The sequence below is a fragment of the Lissotriton vulgaris genome, chromosome 12 (assembly GCF_964263255.1).
Source record: "Lissotriton vulgaris chromosome 12, aLisVul1.2, whole genome shotgun sequence".
Lineage (NCBI taxonomy): Eukaryota > Metazoa > Chordata > Amphibia > Caudata > Salamandridae > Lissotriton > Lissotriton vulgaris.
Genome location: NC_141700.1, coordinates 287,490,421 through 287,512,519, shown reverse-complemented (window position 1 = coordinate 287,512,519; position 22,099 = coordinate 287,490,421). Strand labels below are relative to the sequence as shown.

The following is a 22,099-nucleotide window of genomic DNA, read 5'->3' as shown; positions in this document are numbered from 1 at the left end:
TACCTGACCTTGACCCATAGCTGCGATGTTCCACATAGGTAAAGGGGTATTTGGGCGTATCGGAAACTGATTGTTTCTCAACCGTGGTATAAACCTGTTGATTCGCCCAGTGGTGTCTTGGCCCATCCAACCCGGGCCCCAACCATTGGCGGCAGGGTCTGATGGCATGGGAGGCCAGAAATTTGACTCATGCGCATGGTTAGGTCTTCCGTACTCAAAGTTAAATATAGGCCCAGGGCGCTCGTTGGGGTATCTATGTCTAAAGCCGCCTTCCCAAATTGGGGCATTATGCGCTCTCCTAACTCTAGGGGAGTTAGAAAAAGTAGGGAGCTGAACCTCACTATAGAAGAATTTTAAAGTAACTCATACTACTCTTTCTAATTTGCAAAATGGATCCTCTGGCTAAATCCAATTCGCTTTTGGGGTGGCATGAAAAGAGCATCAAACTTCCCTGCCCCAGAAATATTTCATCATGGAGTATCTTTCTCTTTGTGAATTGTATTTTGAAGCTTCAGTAGGGGGCGGAGAGAGTTGTGATGGGAAACTTTGAATGCTTCCCAAAAGTCTTCCCAAATAAAAAACATTTTAGCAGCACGTCCCTTCAAACTACATGAGCTGCTTTAAAAACATGTTTTATATTTGGGGATATAAATGCAGGGATTGAAGTTTTATGTCACTTGCAGGCCACCACAAATGTATTTGTAGACAATTGCTCTGGGTCACAAGTATTTACCTGCCTAATTAATAGTCATCAGTTCAGCTTTTTTTGTGACCCTCTGCAAAACCGAAATCTTTGAATGGGAAATTTAGGATGAGACTTCTGTCACGCTGCACAGTGCACCTGTGTTCGCAAACCGTTTAGAGTGCAGTTTGCACATCCAGGTTTGCAAACAGGGTCAAGGAGTGTAAGAATTAGCAGACTTCCGATAAATAAAAAAATCCATGTAATAAAAGATCACATCAAAGCAGGCCCTGGTAAAACCTTGAATTGACATCAAGAATACCCGATGCAACCTCTTCAAATGAAGGCCAACACCTGATTCGAATACCTCAATCAAAATAATGATTTATTTCCTTTGAACACTTTCATATATGGCATGCATTTCAATCTTTTCAATAAACACGTCCTAATATAGCCCACTCTTTTGTCATCCTTGTTTGGCTGCCTCTGTCTCCACTTCTACTCCATGAATCCAGAGAGATTCGAGAGGTGAATGGTTCTAAATTTTGAAAGAGGGCTGGATTTATGTAGATATTGGACCCTATTAGAAGATATTATTTTTTCCAAAAGCCTTCTGTAGAGCTCAGTGTAAGTCCTTAACAGTCTTCAGTCAAAGGCAGAAATCAGCGACCCACTAGTGTTGTAAATTGCTTCAAAACTCTTGAACATTAAAGATTTTTTTGTGAAAGACAAAGGTGTTAAGGGCCTTTTGTTTAGAGTATATGCGAGGCTGATCTCCTCAAATACAGGAAACTTTGGCAGGTGGTCCTTGATAGGGATAGAGCGAAGGGACACTAGCAATTGTTTATGGGGCACAGTGGCCACCCCTCAGACAGTTGTCCATAATGTGGAATACTCCCTTAGGATTGTTCAGAGATAGTACCTTATCTAGGACTACATTTCCAGAATATGTTCTGTAACTCCTGTCCAATAATATTGATTATGAACTAAGAATAAGGTATCTTTTCCAAATATTTGGCCGTGCTACTTTATAAAGACATATTGGAAGGTGATGTCAAGGTCTGTTAAAGACATCTCATGCTATATTTTCCTGAATGTAGGTGACGTTTTACCACACTCATGTGACGAGCCTTCTCGACAAATAATATCTGCTAATTAATTAGTTCATGATTTGCCCTAATATAAAGTTGGCAAGAAAGTCTGATTTGGGTAGGAATCTGTAAATCATAGAAAGATGTGCATACCTCACAAGTAGGCTGGTGGGACCAGCGCGGTGACCTCAGGCATATAGCTGACGCACCCCAGACAGTAAGGAGTTAGAGGACGGATTGAGACCTGGACCCGGAGATCTGAGGGCGGTGAACTTATCCAATTTCCGTGATCATTACTTAGCTTTTTCACAGTCTGTTAACGTTTTAGTGAATTTGGACTTAAGTGTACTGCCACGAGCTAGCGATGAACTGCCTGACCATTGTTCTTGACCCTGACATGGCGGCTGTGCTCTGACTCTCAGCCAAACACTGCGTGCGGAAAACGAGTCCAAGGAAAATGCCCTGGGTATGCGGCCTGACCTCCAGCATGCTGCTTTCCCCACCACCATTCAGCCTTCTACCCTATACATCTCCAACTTGGGGATCCCTCCAGACCCAAGACCACCACCCTTGAGTGCAACACTACCTGGACACCTGGCAGAATGATGGCAATAATTTCCTGCTCTGCTCTGAAAATATGTGATATAGCCTAATCGCTGTTAAAATGCAATCCTGAGGGAATTTTCAATTTGTATATATATAACTCTAACCACTAGTATATGTAGTAGACCTTTGTACTTACTACCATTCCTATGAAATTTTAGAGTTTATCTGTTTGTATCTCTTCCTTGAGTGACTTTATAACTTGTACATTTGCAATTTTTTCTGTTTGTATCTCCTATGTAACTCATCTAATGCAAAGTCCTTATGTAGCGCAACTGGTCCTTTTGTAAAGCACTCAGACACCTTTGGGTAATGTTCGCGCTATATAAAATTGCATTAAATAAATAAATACAAATAAATAAATAAAGTAGGCAGGGGAATTGAGTTCAAATTAACCTGGTCCATATGCATGGCCAACGACTCAATATTCCATAGATTGCATGATTTTGCAGTAAATGTCTTCTAGCCAGTGCTAATCACTTAGCACTGTGTTTATCAATAAACGTGTGTTTGAGTAATACTGCCATAGATTCAATGTTTTGTCTCCCTTTCTTGGATATAGCCAATATCTACTATATAGCAACAGTGGAATGCACATTTGAGATTGGGTAACTATTTCATTAGCTCTGCTGTTACCTTTTTCACTTAATTTTCTTGGACTGACTCTGTGTCACTAGAACCTAGCGTTACCCAGCTTATGAGCCCATAACCAGGGTAAAACTGTTACTGCATTGCTTGAGTTCCGGTTCAGGTAGGACCTGGCTTGGCAGTTCAGGCTGTACTGTTCCAATGAGGAGCAGAGTCAACACTGATTTGGATATGGCTGGGTCCAAACTGAGGTGGCATTGTGAGCAAAAGGAGGATGGGTTGGTATGCTAGCCACAGTGAAGGCCAGTGGTTAGACAAATTGCAAGCATTCCGCCCATCACCTTTTGTGTTTTTCATGCTAAATAAATATAACCAGCCAAGAGCAGTGAAAGTATTTGTGTTACAAAAAAAATCATCTGGCAGAGTTTTAAATAAAAATGTGCATTTTGCCAATGTCTATGTAACAAGGCACTCTGATAAAATGTTATCTATTCTTAATGCTTAAATTCACATATTTACCTGTTTCAAATTGTGCGCACGGAAAAGTTAATTTTCATATTTGCTCATGAAGCAATTAGGAATTTGACGTTGAGCTACAATTGAAAGCGATCATGGAGTCAAGTCCAGCGAAACAGGCTACCTGTTCTAAAATTTCCAATAAACTAAACTCATGTGAAGTTAAAATAAATCACATGGTTCAAGATAATATAACGTTCTTACTGGAATCCAATGAAAAAGAAAAGGATTTGCTTTTGGATCAATTTTGACACAGATATGGAGGGCAAATATTTGTAGGTTGCTAGAGCAAAAATTGATAGATTTACTTTCTTCTTTTTTTTTTTAAGGGATTGCAGTTTGAGTTCATGGATGTGGTAACTGGGGAATATATGGGAGATACTGAAGACCCCTTTGAGATTAGAGACTCTTACCTTGAGATGCTTGCAGACATTATGTTTATAAATCCTGCTATTAAAACAGCCAAATATCACAGAGGTAAGAAAACGGGCACTGTCAACTGAATAATTCACACATCTCTATTGAAGCATTGACTGCAAATGTACAATGAACATATACATAATTCAGAACTAAATCATTCATCAACTGAAATATTTTCTCTGTTTGCATGTCAGTAAACCTGCTTTTTAAAGACTGTGAAGTTTCTTTTGAGGTTTGAGGAAACGTGGCACAGTTCCACCAGCCTCATGGTTCTCCCTCCTCACAAGAGGTGGGGTAACCGCTGAGCTTCTGATGGCTAAACGAAAGTTAAATCAGTCATCAGAAACTCCTTGCTGCAGCTCTTCTGCCACAAAGATGTTTGCTTTTTAGCATTGCAAGGCTTGCATCATTTAGGCAAAGCCTTCCAATACTGATAATTTAAAATATTTGCGACCTCTGTGACAGGCACGGATAGGAAGAAAAACATTATTTGTTTAATGTTTGTGACCTCTATGAGAGGCACGGATAGGAAGAAAAACAATGGCCACAACATGTGAGAGAGAAACTTCCCTCCATGTTAGTGAAACTCCTCTTTTTCTTTTTAGTATGAAACCCTCGCTTTTGTGTGTTGATCCTGTAAGACAAAAACAATGCTCATACTGCAACATGACATGGAGTCTGCCTGGTTGAGCATTTTCATTGAAAGTGCTCCCACTGTGATGGCGGTAGGCCCTGTTAAAGAAAACCCACCAAACTGGTGGGGATCTTTATGTATAGTGGGCCCCTCACTGACAGTAAAAGTGGGTATTTCGGCATGCCAGCGGTTTGGGGGAGGGTCTGTTATATTATAAATTGTTGCAGGGATTATGCTCATACACAGAACTGTGCACAGAGACCCAGGACCTCAGTGAATTGTGGGGGAGCAAAAAACTCACCTCAGTACCTAGAACCCCTAATCGACTAGCATGAGTGTCTCATTAGCTCTTCGTCCTATAGCAAAGTTACCAATGATTAGACAACCCAGAACATACGACTTAAGTTACTCTCAGGAATGATGGGACTCAGAACACTTTTTCATTTGTCATTCTCATACCAGTGCACAACGTAAGTAAATAGAGACACAGAAAAGTTTAAAATGTTTATTTTAATGACTTGCTCTAAGATGCAGTATTTTTGCTAACATAAGCAGGCATATGATTAATAATGATACGATTAGCATTGTTACAATTCCATAAAACACAAAGTGAGAAAGCATATTATAATGCGAGTGGAAACAGGACCTATAGTGCCCAGTATACCACCCTCCCTATCTAGGAGCTATGTTTAATAATAATAAAAGATCTCTTAGGCTTGAATGGGGAACCCCATACCTCAAAGATCCGTAGAGGTGAATCACATCAGGATCTGCAAAAGCTCTCTTACTCTGGAAACTGATAATCTCCAAGTGCTCTAATCATGCATGCAGTGCAATATTAAAGGTGCTAGAATTTCAGTCAGCTGCAGCTATGTGCATGTTGTGTCTAGAACGTGGGACGATCAGCCCGAATAACAGCTTACATTGTTTTGTTAACCTTGGAGGCTTCTGCACACACTGTACAAACAGAGATCACTGTGTAAGTCTAGGATGTGGAAAACAAGGTTTTCTCATGTGAAGAAAAGTCAAGCAGTCTAACTTACAATAACAGATATATGCAGTGTAGTGTGCAAAAGCTGCAAAGTGGCAAAATGGTGTTTAAACGACTAATAAGACTAAGCTAACGTAGTAATGTGTGCACGCAAGGCCCTGCCTTCACTACAAAATGTGCCCTTCAACCTGTAGAAAATCAACAATTTGGGGTATTTGCTAACTTTGGGCCTCATTGTAACTCTTGTAGGCTAAAAGTGACATCACTGTGTATAATTTCCCATAGTATTATTCACCATAAAAACTAAGTATGTGATACATTAGTGAATGCTGTTTTATCATATGTGCTAATACTTCACTTGTGTGCCGTCCATTCTGGTAGATGGCCCTTAATACGTGATTTTGAAAGGAGAATTGTAAAGCCTGAACTAAATATTGCTCCACTTACTTTGACTTGTATTCTTACGAACTGTCCCCCTGTTGGTGGACTGGACGTTGGTTCATACTCCATAGCTGTGACTGAACTCATGCTGTTTTGTGCAACTGCATCTGCTCTGAACTTTTCTCATGCTCTAGGATTGCTACTGCCTGTGATGTGCTTCATCTGCATAGCACACTCCATCTGCTTTTGTATTTCTTCAATGTCCAATGGCTAGCTACATTTACCTTCTTCACAGAGTGAGGACACACCATTCCACCAGGCTCCCAATTTGGACAGAAGATGTCTGAAAATGAAATAATCTGGTGAAAAATGAATTATCTTGGTGGAGGAGATATTGAAGAAAAGATATGTGTGTTTGATCCACTGAAGGCAAAAACCACAGAAACAGCGTAGACTATATTGTAGGAGTCTATTGGGGTAAGAGTAAAAAAAAATAGACATTTACCCTTAAGCTGGGAAGACCTGCAGAAGAGATGGAATTACCTAAACAGGGTTGTCTCTAGCAAGGTTGCTGGCCACCACTAGGAAGTGGAACCCTTACCATTCCCTGAGGCCAGTGGATGGGAAGAACTGTTTCATAAGTGACCTGAGGGCCTAGTGAAAATAAATAACTTGGAGGAAAGCACTACCTATGAAGTGTCAAGTGAGTCATAGGATGTTTTGTTGATAGATAAAGTCATTTCAAAATGTGATCATGCATGGCTGCAGGCTTCCAAATACATCAACCAATAAATCAAGGATCAAAATATGTGTATTCTGGGCCAATGCCCATTAAAACTTAAAAACAGTGAAATAAATGTCAATCATTCATCTGCACAGGAAGTGACATCACTGGTTTCCCATCATCCATCTATTCAGGAAATGAAAATACTTATCAAAACTGTCTTCACTTAATGGCGGCAGCACACCCCAAAGGCAAACCCATCTGCACCCAGCCATGCCCCACATGTGCCCAGGGCCAGGACCTCTGGTCCTCCTCCCACCCACCTCCTCCTGATTCTCCTTCGCAATGACACTCCACTCCCTGAACCCTAGTCATGTTTCCCAGCGCTGCACCTCGCCACCCAACACTGAAGATGCTTTTTCCTGCACCACCTGCCATTTAATTCGGACCCTACCACACCCACCTCACCCCCAGCACTTTACACACCCAACATACTCAACAAACACACACCCTAACCCTCACTACACTGCACTCCTCCTTGTCCTTCATGCTCCTCAACACTCACTCCCCACTAAATACACCACTGAAATCTGAGATCTGCTCCTCTGGACCAGTTCTTCTTCACTGAAACATGTCTGACTATCTCATCAGCCTCTGTCATCACCACAGCAATCTTCTCCAGATACAATTTGTAAGACAGGACAAACAGACCCAAAGGTGAAATCGCTATTACTCTCAAAGAATCCATTAAATTTTCCATTACCTCAGAAAACACCACCAGCAAAATGGAACACTTGACCTTCAAACTCCCCATCACCTCCAACTACACCCCAAGCAGCACCATCGCCAACAGCACCTCCTGGACCATACACCAACTTGGGCAGCACCATTGTCCCCCTGATCCTCGACTTCAGTGCCTTTATCCTTATCGGCCCCTCAACTGCCACCAGGAGGACCTCACCGATTCCAACACGACCAACCTCCTAGAGGGCCATCCAACTTTGGACTTACCCAGAAAGTGAAAGGCCCCTGGACACCTACTGGGCCCCATCATCACCAGCTCCAGCAACATCACAGTAGACAAGCTCACATAAATCACCTATTCGACCAAACCCTCTTCAAATTCAGCATACCCATCCCACTCTATCGCAGAAACACCATCACTAAATCTTTACAACAGGACTGAAACAATGCCTTAGAAGTATCATGGTCTTCTGAACTCCTACATCACTGGCCTAGAAAAAATAGCAACCTCCTGAATCCATTGTTAATGTCAATGCCTGGATCAGCGATTGTGTAGATACCCTTGTTTTTCTAAAAAATCAACAAAGCCACATGAACCAGGCCGCAACCAAGCTGACGCACGCCAAAACTCTAGTTTAGCATAGGGCACTGCAAATAACTTGAACGGTGATAGAGACATAGTCAGGATAACACCAACAAGACCACCTACAATCCACCCTCACACGCTGCCATCAGCAAATCAGAGACACTAAAGGCTCCATGCTGACACATCGAATGCAGCACCAACAGCTACAAGGAAATGGTCACCATGGTGAGGGTCTTTACCTCTCCCACAGCAAGTTCCACTAGCGTAACCCCCTCTCAGGATTTCTGCACCCAGCTGTCCCTATTCTTCAACAACAAGATCATCAGTATCCATGACAACTTTGAGCCCCAACTGGACCCTTCCACCTTTGCATCTCTTCTGCCCATCTCAGCCAACACCCATGGGACAACACTGACTACCTGCCCCACCATCACCAGCCAAGAGACAACAACAACCATGCAGTTCATACACTATGGAGCACCCTCAGGCCCCTTCCTCACCACGTCCGCATCAAAAGACGGCACCGCATAAGCTCTATCATCAGTCTGATCCTGAATGACTCAATCTTCACAGCAACCCTCACGGACACCTGCAAACATGCCAAAGTATCCTCCTTCAAAATCCCTCAGAAGATCAAAAGATGCTAGCCAACTACCAGTCTATATCCCTGCTACCTTCCCCAGCACATCATAGAAAAGATGATAAACAAATACCTAGCCACTCACCTCAATGACAACCACCACCTCAATATAGCTCAATCCGGATTCAGGCCCAACCAGTACAGAGAAGGTCCTCATCACCGTCATAGACAACATCCGGATGATCATGGACAGCGGTGACACTACGACCCTCATCCTACTGGACCTTTCTGCGGCCTTCTCCCCACCACCAACATCATTAGCCAACTACTGCACAATGTCATAATCCGAGGAACCACACTTCGCTGGATGTTCTCCTTCCAGACAGGCCACACCTAGTTGGTCTGCCTGGCCTCTATCACAACGAACACCGTCAACCTTATCTGCAGGATTCCACAAGGATCCTCACTCCGACACACCCTGTTAAATACTGTAGGATCTTCCCAGCCGGAGTACCCACTAATAACCACACCACCCACGGAGCTTAGAATTGCACGTCTTTATTCTGCTGCGTGTAACTGCAAACTCAACATACTAAAACAAGCTTTTATTGCATTGCGCACGGACACCTACAGCACTATGGAGTCCATTAGGAGCCAAAAGGGTTCCATTCTAAAATATCACAAGACACTTTATCTCCCCCCTATGTTAAATAAAAAATGCACATTTTGAAAAATCACTATATATATATATATATATATATATATATATATATATATATATATATATATATATATATATATATATATATATATATATATATATATATATATATATATATATATATATATATATATATATTCACTGAAAAAACCATAGGTTTGACACCAGTTATAGTTAGCTGGAAATTTTACTGACATAAAACCAATGAAATTCCACGTTATAGTTAGTTGGACTCACTATAACTTGCGCGTGTAATGCACTGCTGATGACATTACATATTACATCACTCATGACATGCTACTTTTTTGATAACTACTAAGCAATATATAAGTGACTAGACTCCTAGAAAATGTATCAAGTCATTCTGCTCCTCTCCACTGCATAGCCGGTGACCTAATTCTGTGGAGTTGCTGTACAACCAGCGGTGCTGCGCCGTTTCCTTTACCATCTTGGGAAATTTAAAATGGATGTCCCTCCTGCCTTCGCAAACGAGCCGGGCCACTTAGAACTATTTCGACAGAGAATGCTTCTGTACTACGGCACCTTACCACTCTCAACTTTGAATACTTCATATCGATTATCATTTCGATATTCGTATTTCACCTGTGTGCAGCCTGTATTTCATTGCCTGAGCTGTGATTTCACGTGGGCCCTGGATTTATGTCTCTGCAATTTGGTACCTCCTGAACCGAATTACAATCACCTCATGAATCCGTTACTTGATCATGAACAGCTTTGTTACAACGGAGGGTTTATGGCCTTTGCAGAGATACAAGGAGTTCTGGGTCATTGGAATATATTCGCAGCGGCGCAAGATTTCCTAACAGAGAGCTACATCGAAAACCCACCGAGCTGCCCTATGATGGTAAAAGATGCTCCAATAATGACAGATCATGATGGCTCCTTTCATCTTCTCAATTGGATGGCTGACATGTTTTCAGATGATAACAATGATTTCATGTTAGAGGCACTTGCTGCATACTTTGCCTACACAATGGACGGTTAACTCTTTCCTAACAGCGAGCTACATCGAAAACCCACCGACCTGCACTCTGATGGTAAAAGAGGCTCCGATTATAACAGATCATCAGTACTGCTTTACTCTTTTCCATTGGATAGCTGACATACTTTCAAATGATAAAACTGATTTCCTCTTACAAGCAGAAGCTACCTATTTTGCCTAAACAATGCTTCAATAACTCTCATACAAGCCATTGACGTCCTCATTTCCTTTTGGTTTTCTATATTCTTCACATTCTTTTCCATATTTTCTTTTGAAGAACAGACCTATTTGCTTTACTAACAGTGGACATTATGATTTCGTGTTGTTTGACAGCTGATTCATAAAGTAATGATGTATAACCACTTGCATTTTCATATATCGTTCCTAAACTGAAAGGCCAGAGACCTTCTTCCATTTATTAAAATATAATATACTTCCTTATAAGAGTGTACAATGTTTTTTTCCAACTATATTCATTTTTCTTCAACTATAGCGTTTGTATTCCATGTACTACTGACAATACCAATTACTGTGTTTTTTGCAATTTCTGTACTCATATTACATAATGATTTGCCTTTAAAACAGTACATTTCTAAATAAACATTTCAAATATTCACGGTTTCTCTTTTAATCCATAATCTCAACTGAAATGATTTCATATTGAAAAACTATTCATGGGTTCCACATAACCTTAACTCTAGACACTGAAGACCTTATTTATAAAGACCTTCCGCCGCCAGTGCCTCATTTTTTAAAATGGGAAAAAGTAACGCACCGGTGGCGCAAGGCCTTCATAAATAAAGTCCTGAATGTTTTCTTTTCTCGACCTCACTTACTGATACTAGAACCTGCAACCCAATTACGGCCCGTGAACTCTTTCTTAGTAGGTCGCGCACCGTAAAGACAGTTATACCACTGTTAACATTTTTTTTTTACTGTTACTAAGCACCGACACAGTTCCGCTTTACTCAGAGTTAATCACTGCTCCCACGCTTCTACAGGCCAGACGCTATGTCGTATTTCTCTCCTTATCACCCTTTCATCTCCACAATAACAAACAGTTCTCCACCTGCCACCAGAGAACAGACTCAGATGCAGAGGCACCAAAGAGTGAACCCATCACCAACTGCCATCTCCGGCTGTTTCCATGGTTACACCTCATTCTGCACCTTGCTGAAGGCACAGGTCAAAAGTTCATGTCTTAACGTTCTACAACAAACTAAGAACACTATTTTCCCTCCAGAAACACCTGCCAATACACAGCTCTGTTACATATCTTGTTTTTTCACACCCAATAGTACTTTTCGTTTAACATAAACATTAACATGGAACGTACTGTTCAATCTCCACTTGTTACAATCAACCAATCATTTTTATTTTTTAAACCACACCCAGCCTCTTCCTTTTTCTTTATTTAGAATTTCAACTTCTAACTACCATTCCACTTCCAGAACGATCGGAGGACGACTACAAATCCCTTGAAAATGAAGGTCTGGCTAATAGGACACAGATATATTCACTGGAGTGAAAAATATGCAGTAAGCAGACGAATTTGCAACCTCGGCTTACCAAATGTACACATAACATGGATTGCCAAAAGAGGATTGAAATGTCACCAATTGATTCCATTAGTGAAAACTTTTATGCATCTCCCAGAACCAGACCTTATAATTGTGCACTGTGGTGGGAACGATCTAGGCACAATCACTGGGGTAGGTCTGGAAATGCTTCTAAAAGACACCTTTCGACAATTGATGACACTTTTTCCTCGATCTGCCTTGGTATATTCCAATATATGCCAAAGACAGAAATGGAATTGGTCCAATCAACATTGTGCACAATTTGAGAAAGCAAGGAGACATGTAAATAAATCTGTTTCTGCGTTCCTCAGAGATTTTAGCATGGGATCTATTTACCACAACAACTTGCGATACCACATGCAAGAAGTCTATAGGAGAGACGGTGTTCATTTCACGAATGAGGGAAACAGAATCTTCCTCTGCAACATCAGGCTCTGCATCGGTACTTACTTATAAATGCAGAAAACACTCAATTAACACAAGGGCTCTTTTCAGAGCCACCTTATATCTAAGCACTCAAACTTCTGATTTATCTCCATTTTCACACTCTTGTGAATAGGTGTGCGCGCACCCCGTTATTTTTTTTCCGAAAAAAAATATATCTTTTCGCGTTTAAGGGCCTTACTGCACACCCCGAGAAAACCTACGCAGCAAGACAATCTCTACCTTCTCCCCTTTCCATGTTTCAACGCTTTAAAATGAACAATATATTTACTCGCAGTGACAAGATGGCGGACAAAACTTCCTGATTTCCTTCGAATCGAACGTTAACAGACGTCACGCAGCAAAAAAAAATTCCGCTCACGCGCAGCCGCTTGGGTGCGCGCACGTGTGCGCGCCTATAGATATATAATTGACTGTAACTTTAATTTTCTCAACAACTACTGAACGGATTTACACCATTCCAAAAAAAGCGTAATCTGCGAACAAGACTCTACAGTTTTGGCAAATTTCTTATAAATCCATTCAGCCGTTCGACCTGTAGCCGAGTCTAAAGGTCCTATGGAAAATAACATGGAGAAAACACGTTTTGGGACCCCCCTTATATCTCAGCCCCCACTTGACCAATCCCCCCCAAACTTTCAGGGAAGGAGCGCAGCGGACCGAGCCATCTTCTTTGAGAAATTCGCAAAGACTCATCCACCAGGGCCAAAGTTATTCCAAATAGAATGTTGAGTATTTCCTATGGAAACTAGGTCCTAACTATAACTACCTACTGGCGACCGACAGTAGGTTGTTAGGATTCGGTTCCCAGTCCTCTCTCGATGACCATTGCCTTTACCAACACGTGACACGCCAGCAGTATAAAATGGAGTCTTACCATGGGATCCTTGCTTGTTATTACAAACCTGTGGGTTCCTGCTTCTTTTGGTTCCTGAGAAAGCTGTTGGTCGTTGTCGTTCCTCACGGGCTCGTGAGGAACCTTGGAAAACTTGCCTTTTTCCCGTATCCCTTGCCTTGATCCCCGGTGTGGCTAATTCCCTGATCCTGTCCCCTTTTGCTCCTTTGCAGTTTCCCTCCTTGTATTCCCGTAGAGAGTCAGTTAGTGTTCCTGTTCCCGTTCCCCTCCTATCCCCGTTAGAGATTACTCAACGACATTCAGGGGCTCCTGTTTGTCAGACGCAAATTCTTTGTGTCTTTTTCCCTTTGGACCCCGAGACTTGGTAAAGCTATAGATTGGGCGCTAGTCGCTCTTTCGATCCACCAGTCTTGTGGAGAATATCCGCCTCGTTATAGACGGATTTGACGTTGTTAGCTAATTCCCGGCTGGGATTAGTTTTGACTTCCACTTGAGAAACGAGCATTATCGTTTCTCATTTATTTTAGTTTTTTCCACTTCTCACTTATTTTTTGAGACACAGGGGTTTTTTGTTCATGCACGTTTCTTTTGCATGTTTTTTACCCTGAGCAATCCCGTCACGTCCAAACCTAATACACCCAAGATCTCTGCTTTTTGATAATTCTCCTCGAAACAAAACCTGCATTTACGAACGGTAAGTGTCAGTGTGGTAAATGGCATTTTAGGGTCTTTGTTTACTATAGCAGGATTGGGAACTGAATATTATTGTGTGCTATCCCTTTTTTGTTTCCCTGTTCATGCAGGTGCGGAAGCGAGGAGGAGGGTGTTATTTGAATCTCCGCTCTACAAGGGGTGGAAGGTTTGGAGCCATTTGTTTCCACCCCCTTTTCTGGTTCAACGGTTAACTCATTGTTGTCCATCTAGTGAGTGACCGGTGAGTCGGGGAAGTGGTTGGGACTTGCAACGTTCCTGCAGTGTGTGGGTTGGGCTGGAGCCTAACATAGGTAATATATATATATATATATATATATATATATATATATATATATATATATATATATATATATATCAGGAATGCCGCTTTCGAATTGCGCTGCAACGAGTCTCGCCAGCCAACAAAAGAAACTCGGACACGGACCAAATGGGCTCTTGCTTTTCCTTTTTTATTGCAGAGGTACTGTCAAAGACGTTTCAGCTCAACGGAGCCTTGTTCACATTATATATATATATATATATATATATATATATAATATACTGGCGGTCGCCAGTAGATAGTTATAGTTAGAACCTAGTTTCCATAGAATAAGCGTATTTTCTTTTCCCAATAACTTTGGCGTCGGTTGACGAATCTTTGCAAAATTTTCAAAACTAGTGGGGCACTCCGGTCAGCTCCTGTCTTAAAAGTTTTGGGGTGATTCGCCAAGCGAGGGCCAAGAAAAAAGGAGGTATCAAAACTTGTGTTCTCCTTGTTATTTTCCGTAGGAAACTTTAGACACTGCGACAGCCCGAACTGCTGAACAGAATAACACCAAAGTTGGCAAAAAGGTAGCCCTTGGTTCAGAAACAGCCCCTTTTGTTAAATGGTGTAAATCTGTTCAGTAGTTCCTGAAAAATAAAAAAAAGAGGTCAGAAAATCAATTTCCCGTAGGAAACTTTAGACACGGCTACAGCTCGAACTGCTGGACGGAATTACACCAAATTTGGCAAAAAGGTAGTGCTTTGTTCAGAAAGCATCCTTTTTTTAAATGGTGTAAATCTGTTCAGTAGTTGCTGAGAAAATAAAAAAATAAAAAATTCGATATCTAGAGGCACAGTGGATCCGCGGACCTTCCCACCACAAGCTTTATTCTAATTGACCGTCAACACTAAAAAAAACAGGAAGTGTTGGCAGCCATCTTGTGACTCGGTAGAACCGAGCCACAAGAAAACAGTAAAACAAACACAAAAAACAAGAAAAGGGGGCAGGGTAGAAACACCCTTACCCCCTAGGCCTGCTGTATTGTAAGACAGGTGAACCTGAAGACTTTGGGCATACCCCTGGCGCCGCTGGGTTCTAAAACCAGGTTCTTCAGTTGGCACCCAACGTGGGCCAACTTCAGTGGTACGGGTCTAAGCCTGAAGATCGTGAGGAGCTTTGTGAGGAAATTCTGGAAGACGGCCCCCACTTCATCGACCCCTGCATGTCGAACGTGGACTGAAGGTTTTTGCTGCGAGGCTTCCAGCTTTCCGACGGCTACGAAGGACTGCTGCCCTGACTGTCGCCCTGTCTTGGACCCTTCGTGATGATTTGTAGAGCGAGACGATAGATGGGTCTTCTGGTGATGTGATTGATACTTCAGTAAGTATAAGTGGGTCGCTCCCAGTCCTTAGTTTTGGGTTTCCTTTGAGATCTTTGATTTGGAACTTGCAAGTGCCAAAGCCGAGGGACTCGTATATTTGCGAGACTATCGTTTTTGGTAATCCCTTGAAGTTTGAAGCTAGATTAGTGAGCGAAGATGCCTGGTCTTAGAAAACTTGGAAAGATATTTTGATGTAGTTGTAACAGGGATTCCCGATTAGAGGACTCGTGTCCGATACCTCCGGTTGGAACTCCGACTTATGAGCTCTATTCTAAACATGGCGTGGGCCCTATTACGTTTAATGAAGTATGGGTCCGATACACTAGGAAAGATGGTGTCTTGAAATGGCTCCAACATGGTAGCTATGACACAGAGATTTTAGATAATTTGGAAGTTAAACTGTTTAAGAAGAAAGCCCGGCCGGCGATGTTTGACTCTTTCCGCTTTTGGCGTAAGGAAGCCAAACAGAGAGAAATTAAACAAGCTAAAAGAGATAAAAGAGAGAAGGGTATATCGATAATGCAAGCTGCTGGGCAGTTTAAAGAGAATGAAGAAGATCAAGCAAGTGAAGAGTTGCATAGGCAACATAAAATGGCCATCGATAAATGTTATCCAGTTTTGTCACCTATTCTACAAGGTGCAACGAAGGACCCTGAAAAGGATCCTTTGATGTCACATTTGTTGAGTTCGCCACCCCCTTATGTGCAGAGTGCTACGGCACCTCCTCAGCCTTTAGTTGCGCAACCTCCAGTTGTTGTGCCTCCTGTTGTTGCTCAGTCGCCAGCTCCTCTTCAGCTGGTTCCTCCTCCTCTGGCGCAGCCTTCTCTAGGGCCGCCGATTTTGCTATCAGTTCCGCCTCAAATTCCTACGACTTTTTCTCCTGTACTTGCTACTTCTTTTGCTACTACTCCTACGTTTGTTTCATCTCAGTCTGCTTTGTCTCCTGTCCTTCTGACAACTTCTCCTTCTGTTCGGCAGAGAATGACTAGTACTGTTACTGGTCTTTTGGCTCCTTTCTTTGGGTCATTGAATGTGACCCCTATTTCTGCGCGTAAGCAATTACGTAGCCAGTTTCCTGGTCCCGAAGAGAGGGCAGTGTTAGATAATTTGGCTTGTAAATGGGTTACTAATTCTTTGAGATATGATTTAGCATCGGTTATGAATGTCTTCCGTCAATGGGAAGCACCGAAGCAGAGGTATGTCTTTGATATCATGTGTACTTTCCTCCGTGAGGAATGGGAAGATAGTGAGTTGGGTCAGACCCCATCGGAGTTGTTTAATGTACAGTCTGAGTTTGCGAAAGGGACGATAGTTGGTTCCGATGTTGAGAAAGCAGTTGCGGCGCTGCTTGCGTTTAGGAGTGTGTTTCCTTCCCAGTCGTTGTTTGAGCCTGATCCCTCCGTTAGGAGAAAAGCGAGACAGTATCCAATGAGGGAGGTTCCTCCGGTATGGAAAGAGGCAGTTCAGGCTAATGCTAATCAGGGTATTCAAGCTGTACCGGCTAATTTTCAGCGTGTTTGGGTACATGTTCCGTGGAAGAGAGCTGAAGTTTTGGCCCTTAAACAAACTCTACCTGACCCCCGCAAGAATCCTGCAGGGTACTACAAAGAGGTGTCACAGACAGCTGATGCGTGCATTTTGAATTTATAGACATGCTATTTGGTAATGTGGTTCCTCAGCCTTTGTGGGCAAAGATTCGTCATGAGAATCATGCGCAAGAGTTAGGCGATACATGAGCGAATATTGTTGCTGCAGACGGTCAACAGGGTGGTGGAGCTAAACCCGAGACTTTAGTTGCAGAACTCCCAGGTAGGATTATTAACTATATGAAGACTCTAAGGCCTGCTATGCGAGTGAATTGGGATAAGTTGTCTGCATGTAAGCAGGAGAAAGATGAAAGTGTGTCTGATTTCTTCACTAGGTTTGAAGAGACGTTTATCGATCACAGTGGTCAAGATATGAGTACGGAAGGTGGCCAAAGGTTGTTCGTAGATAAGTTTGTTCATAATTTGCTTCCCGAGTTGTGTAATAAATTGAAGGATTCAGAGAGTTCATGGGCTGTTTCTTTGTCGGCTCAGATATTGGCTACTGCTTAATATTACGAGAATAGAGATAAGGATGAGAAAGAGAAAGCAGAGAAAAAGACTAAAGACTTAAAGACGAAGGTTCTTTTGCAACAGGCGTAGCCGCCTCGTTATAAACAGCGTGAGTTTCAGCAACCTCAGCAATTTCAGAGAGGATTGCAAAGGCCAGAGTCTTTTCAGCAGCGTGTTCCTGTAGGTCCTAATCAGTGTCCGTATTGTAAAGAAGAAGGCCACTTCAAGCATAGTTGTCCGGTTCTGTTACAGCGTACGAATGGTGTGTCTGGTGTGAGAGGTCGAGGTGTTCAGCAAGCTCCTAGAGGTAGAGGACGTGGTGTGTTCCCCCAGAATGCACGTTCCTTTCCTCCACAGAATTCTATGAATTGTTTTGATCAACAGAATGTTGTGTCTGGTAAGTCGCCTCAGTATGATGCTGACAATTACTATGTTGAGAGTGAGAATGTTGACGGTAATGATTGCTAGGACAGCCATAGACAAAGAGAGGGAGTAGTGTCAGTTCCAGTAGATCAGAATGGACCTTATGTTGAAGTGATTACATCAGGTGTGTCAGAGCCTTTTTTGTTGGATACTGGTGCGGCGAAGAGTTCTATCATGCACTCTAAACTCCCTGGTGCACCTTTGTCTGGCTTGACAAATGTTTCTGTGGGTTTTTCTGGCGCCCCAGTTCGTACTGCAGTTTCTAGTCCTTTGTCTCTTTCTGTTGGACCTTGTGAATTGGAAGCACCCCTCATTCTAACGACAGGTTGTGGTGAGAATCTGTTGGGTTTGGATTTGTTGAAGAGATTGTATGCAACATTACATTGTTCTCCTTCAGGAGTACAGCTTACATTGGGTAAGAAAGTGATCTCTCCGATGTATTTGTCGAAAGATCAGCTTCCATTGGAATTGCGTTCTCTCCCTGATACTCTTTGGGCAACTGGTCCTAATGATGTGGGTCTTTTGGAGATTCCACCATACGGTGTGACTCTGAAAGCGAATGCTAGATTGCCGCGTATTTCCCAATATAGGATTTCTAGTGATGGTGAAAGAGCGCTTTTAGCGATCATCTATGATCTGATTGAGAAAGATGTGATCAAAGAGACGAGAGTTAATGTGTGCAATAGTCCGGTTCTGCCCGTTTTGAAACGTGCTGATTCTTCTCAGCCGCCTGTGTATAGGTTCGTGATCGATCTTCGCGAAGTGAACAAGATTGTTGTGCCACAGTTTCCTGTTGTTCCGGACATTACTGCTTTGTTGACTGTGATTCCTGCTTCAGCTGCCTGGTTTTCGGTGATTGATCTGAAGAATGCTTTCTTCAGTATCCCGATTGCAGAGGAGAGTAGAGATATTTTTGGCTTCTCTTTAGGAGGACGAAGCTTCCGGTTTAAGCGTGCTGCTCAAGGCTATTGTGAGAGTCCATCCATCTATAGTCAGGCTTTGAAAACACAGCTTGATACGATTGTCTAGCCTGATGGTGCTGCTCTTATTCAGTATGTAGATGATCTGTTAGATGGTGCTGATAATGAGGAGTTTTGTAAAGAAGCTACTCTTACTTTGTTGCGACATTTGTCTGACCTTCGTCATAAAGTGTCACCTTCAAAGTTGCAGTATTGTCGACAAGAAGTGACCTACTTAGGTCATCTCTTATCGAAGGAGGGAAGAAGGTTGACTCCAGAACGAATTCAAGCGATTGCGAAAATGATTGTGCAAACTACACAGAGAGAAGTGCGTGCTTTCTTGGGTATTACTTCGTATTGTAGGCAATGGATTCTGAATTTTTCTCTACTTGCGAAACCTTTGTTGGCACTTACTCTTAAGGATACTCCGAATCCTCTACCTTGGTCTGACGAATGTCAGAAGAGTTTTTCTGAATTGCGTGATTCATTGTGTTCGGCTCCTGTGTTGGGTACTCCCGACTACAGTAAGCCTTTTACACTCTATGTCCATGAGAGAGAAGGATGTGCATTGTCAGTCCTGACACAGCAGTTTGGCGATAAACAGAGTCCATGTGCGTATTTCTCGTCGACTTTGGATCCGGTAGCTAGAGCGTTGCCGAGTTGTTTGAGAGCTACAGTGGCAGCAGCTGTTGGTATTCGACAGTCTGCTGGTTTGGTGATGGATAATACATTGATTGTGATGGTTCCACATGCAGTGGATACTTTATTAAACAGAATGAAAACACAGCACTTGACTAGTGCTCGATTGTCAGGCTACGAGTTGACGCTTTTGGCGAGTCATGCGCACATAAAGCGATGCAACACGTTGAGTCCAGCTACGTTGTTGCCGATTTCTGTAGAGACAGATGTTCAGGATCAGCATGATTGCTTTCTTAGGACAGAGGAAGAAACGAAGGGTAGAATTGATTTGAAAGATACTCCTCTAGTGAAGTCTGATGGTACCTTATGGGTAGATGGTTCATGCTTTAAGCTTCCGAATGGCGATACGACTGCAGCATATGCGGTTATGACTTTGCATACAATTGTTGAAGCTGCACATATCCCACAAAATTCAGCTCAACCAGCAGAGTTGATTGCTCTGACGAGAGCGTGTGTGTTGTCGAAAGGAAAGAGAGTGACTGTGTATACTGATAGCCAGTATGCGTTTGGTGTTGCCCATAGCTTTGGGTGTTTGTGGAAAGAGCGGGGTTCCTTACGTCTCATTGTATGAAGATTCAGCATGGTCAGTTGGTGAATGAGCTTCTTGAGTCACTTACATTGCCGATGCAAGTTGCGATCGTGAAATGCAGTGCACATAAGGTTGCCAATGACGTTGGTCGTGGTAATGCGTTTGCGGATGCAGTTGCGAAAGAAGCGGCGAAAGATGTGATGAGTCGAATGTATGTTGCGGGTCCAGCGATATTGGTTTTGGATAGAGGAATGTGTGAGGATACAATAGAGAGTGTGAAGTCAAATTCAGACTGAAGCTACGGAGAAAGAATTGAATGTATGGAGAGAGAGTACGGGAAAATTGGATTCGACTGGTTGTTGGGTTGAGTTGTCGGAACATCAGCGATGGTTGTTACCTGATGCGTATGTCCTTGCAGTGGTTACAATGGCACATGGAATGGCTCACATTAGTGTGAAAGGGATTTGTAAGTTGTTGGCTCCAGTATGGCAGAATGCTGGAATTCCTAAGTTTGCGGAGAATTTGGTTAAGAATTACATGGTTTGTCTGATGCATAATCCTGGCAAGGGAACTCCAACTCCAGCTGGTCACTTTGCGCCTCCGATGTATCCGTTCGAGGTGCTGCAATTGGATTTTATACACATGGAGAGATGTAATAATTTTAAATACGTCCTTGTTGTTGTTTGTGCCTTTTCGAGATGGGTAGAAGCATACCCCCTGAAAGATAATACTGCCTTGTCCACAGCCAAAGCCCTACTCAAGGAATTCTTCCCTAGGTTCCGATTGCCAAGGATGGAGTGATAATGGAAGTGAATTTGTGGGTCAAGTTATGAAGAGAGTGTGTGAAGGTTTGGGCATTAGGCAGAAATTCCATGCTGCAAATCACCCCCAATCAGCTGGTTTAGTCGAATGCTACAATGGCACTTTGAAGCTGAAGTTGGCCAAGGTTCAGGCGAGCTCTGGTCTCCAATAGCCCGATGCTTTGCCATTGGCACTTTTGTCAACAAGATCTATTGTGCATTCCCAAATTGGACTTAGTCCTTATGAAATAATTTTTGGTCGCCTGGCTAACGTATGGGGAGTGCCGAGGCCGATAAAATTTAGCGAGATTGAACATCCTGTACTGATTGACTATCTGTATGATTTGACGGCTATATTGCGTGTCTTACACCAACAGGTTTACGATACACTTCCACAAGCATCTGCAGATCCAGGACACGCCATTGACCCTGGCTCGTGGGTATTAGTGCGCAACTTTCAGCGGGCAAAGAACGATCAGCCCCTCTGGACTGGACCTTTCCAGGTCCTTTTGTTGACGCGTACCGCAGTGAGAGTTCATGGCAAAAAGAACTGGATCCACAGCGTACATTGTAAGAGGGTATCTTTACCTCTGCCGTACGGCCAGTGGGTCCAGGAAGGTGTGGGTGATTCAGAGACTGAGACTGTGCCACGTTTCATTCCATTCAGTGATGCACGTTTGGTCGGGACAAGTTTTTAGCGGATCACTGAAATAATATTGAGAGACAGAATATCGACCATCAAGAATATCGTTGACAAAATATTGACAACAAAATATCGAGTTTCTATCTACAAACAGGTAAGTACAAAAGTATCGAGTTAAAAATATTGTTTACAAAAATATAGTTTAAAAAATATTGACTTTACTAAAAACAATGTTAAATTAAATTATTATTAAAAATTAATTACTAAAATATACTTAAAAATACTTACATTAACTTATAATATTTAAATAATTAATGAAAGTAAAAAAATATATATATTCATATTTCTTAAAACATATATATACAGTAACAAAATATAATTAAATAAAAGCCAATATTATTAACGTACAATAACAAAAGTGTAAAAATTACTATTCCCACTCCAAAGAGTGCAAGCATAGGGTAAGC

General features: G+C 42.3%; 1 protein-coding gene across 5 annotated transcripts in view; it reads left to right on the top strand.

The window, feature by feature from the left end:
- LOC147673982 (fatty acyl-CoA hydrolase precursor, medium chain-like) overlaps positions 1-22,099 on the top strand; it is a 408,709-nt gene that overhangs the window by 341,656 nt on the left and 44,954 nt on the right. For all 5 annotated transcript variants that reach the window (XM_086945063.1, XM_086945066.1, XM_086945065.1 and 2 more), the window contains exon 11: positions 3,810-3,957. In XM_086945063.1, the coding sequence (XP_086801189.1) occupies positions 3,810-3,957 (148 nt within the window). The remainder of the gene's footprint in view (positions 1-3,809; positions 3,958-22,099) is intronic.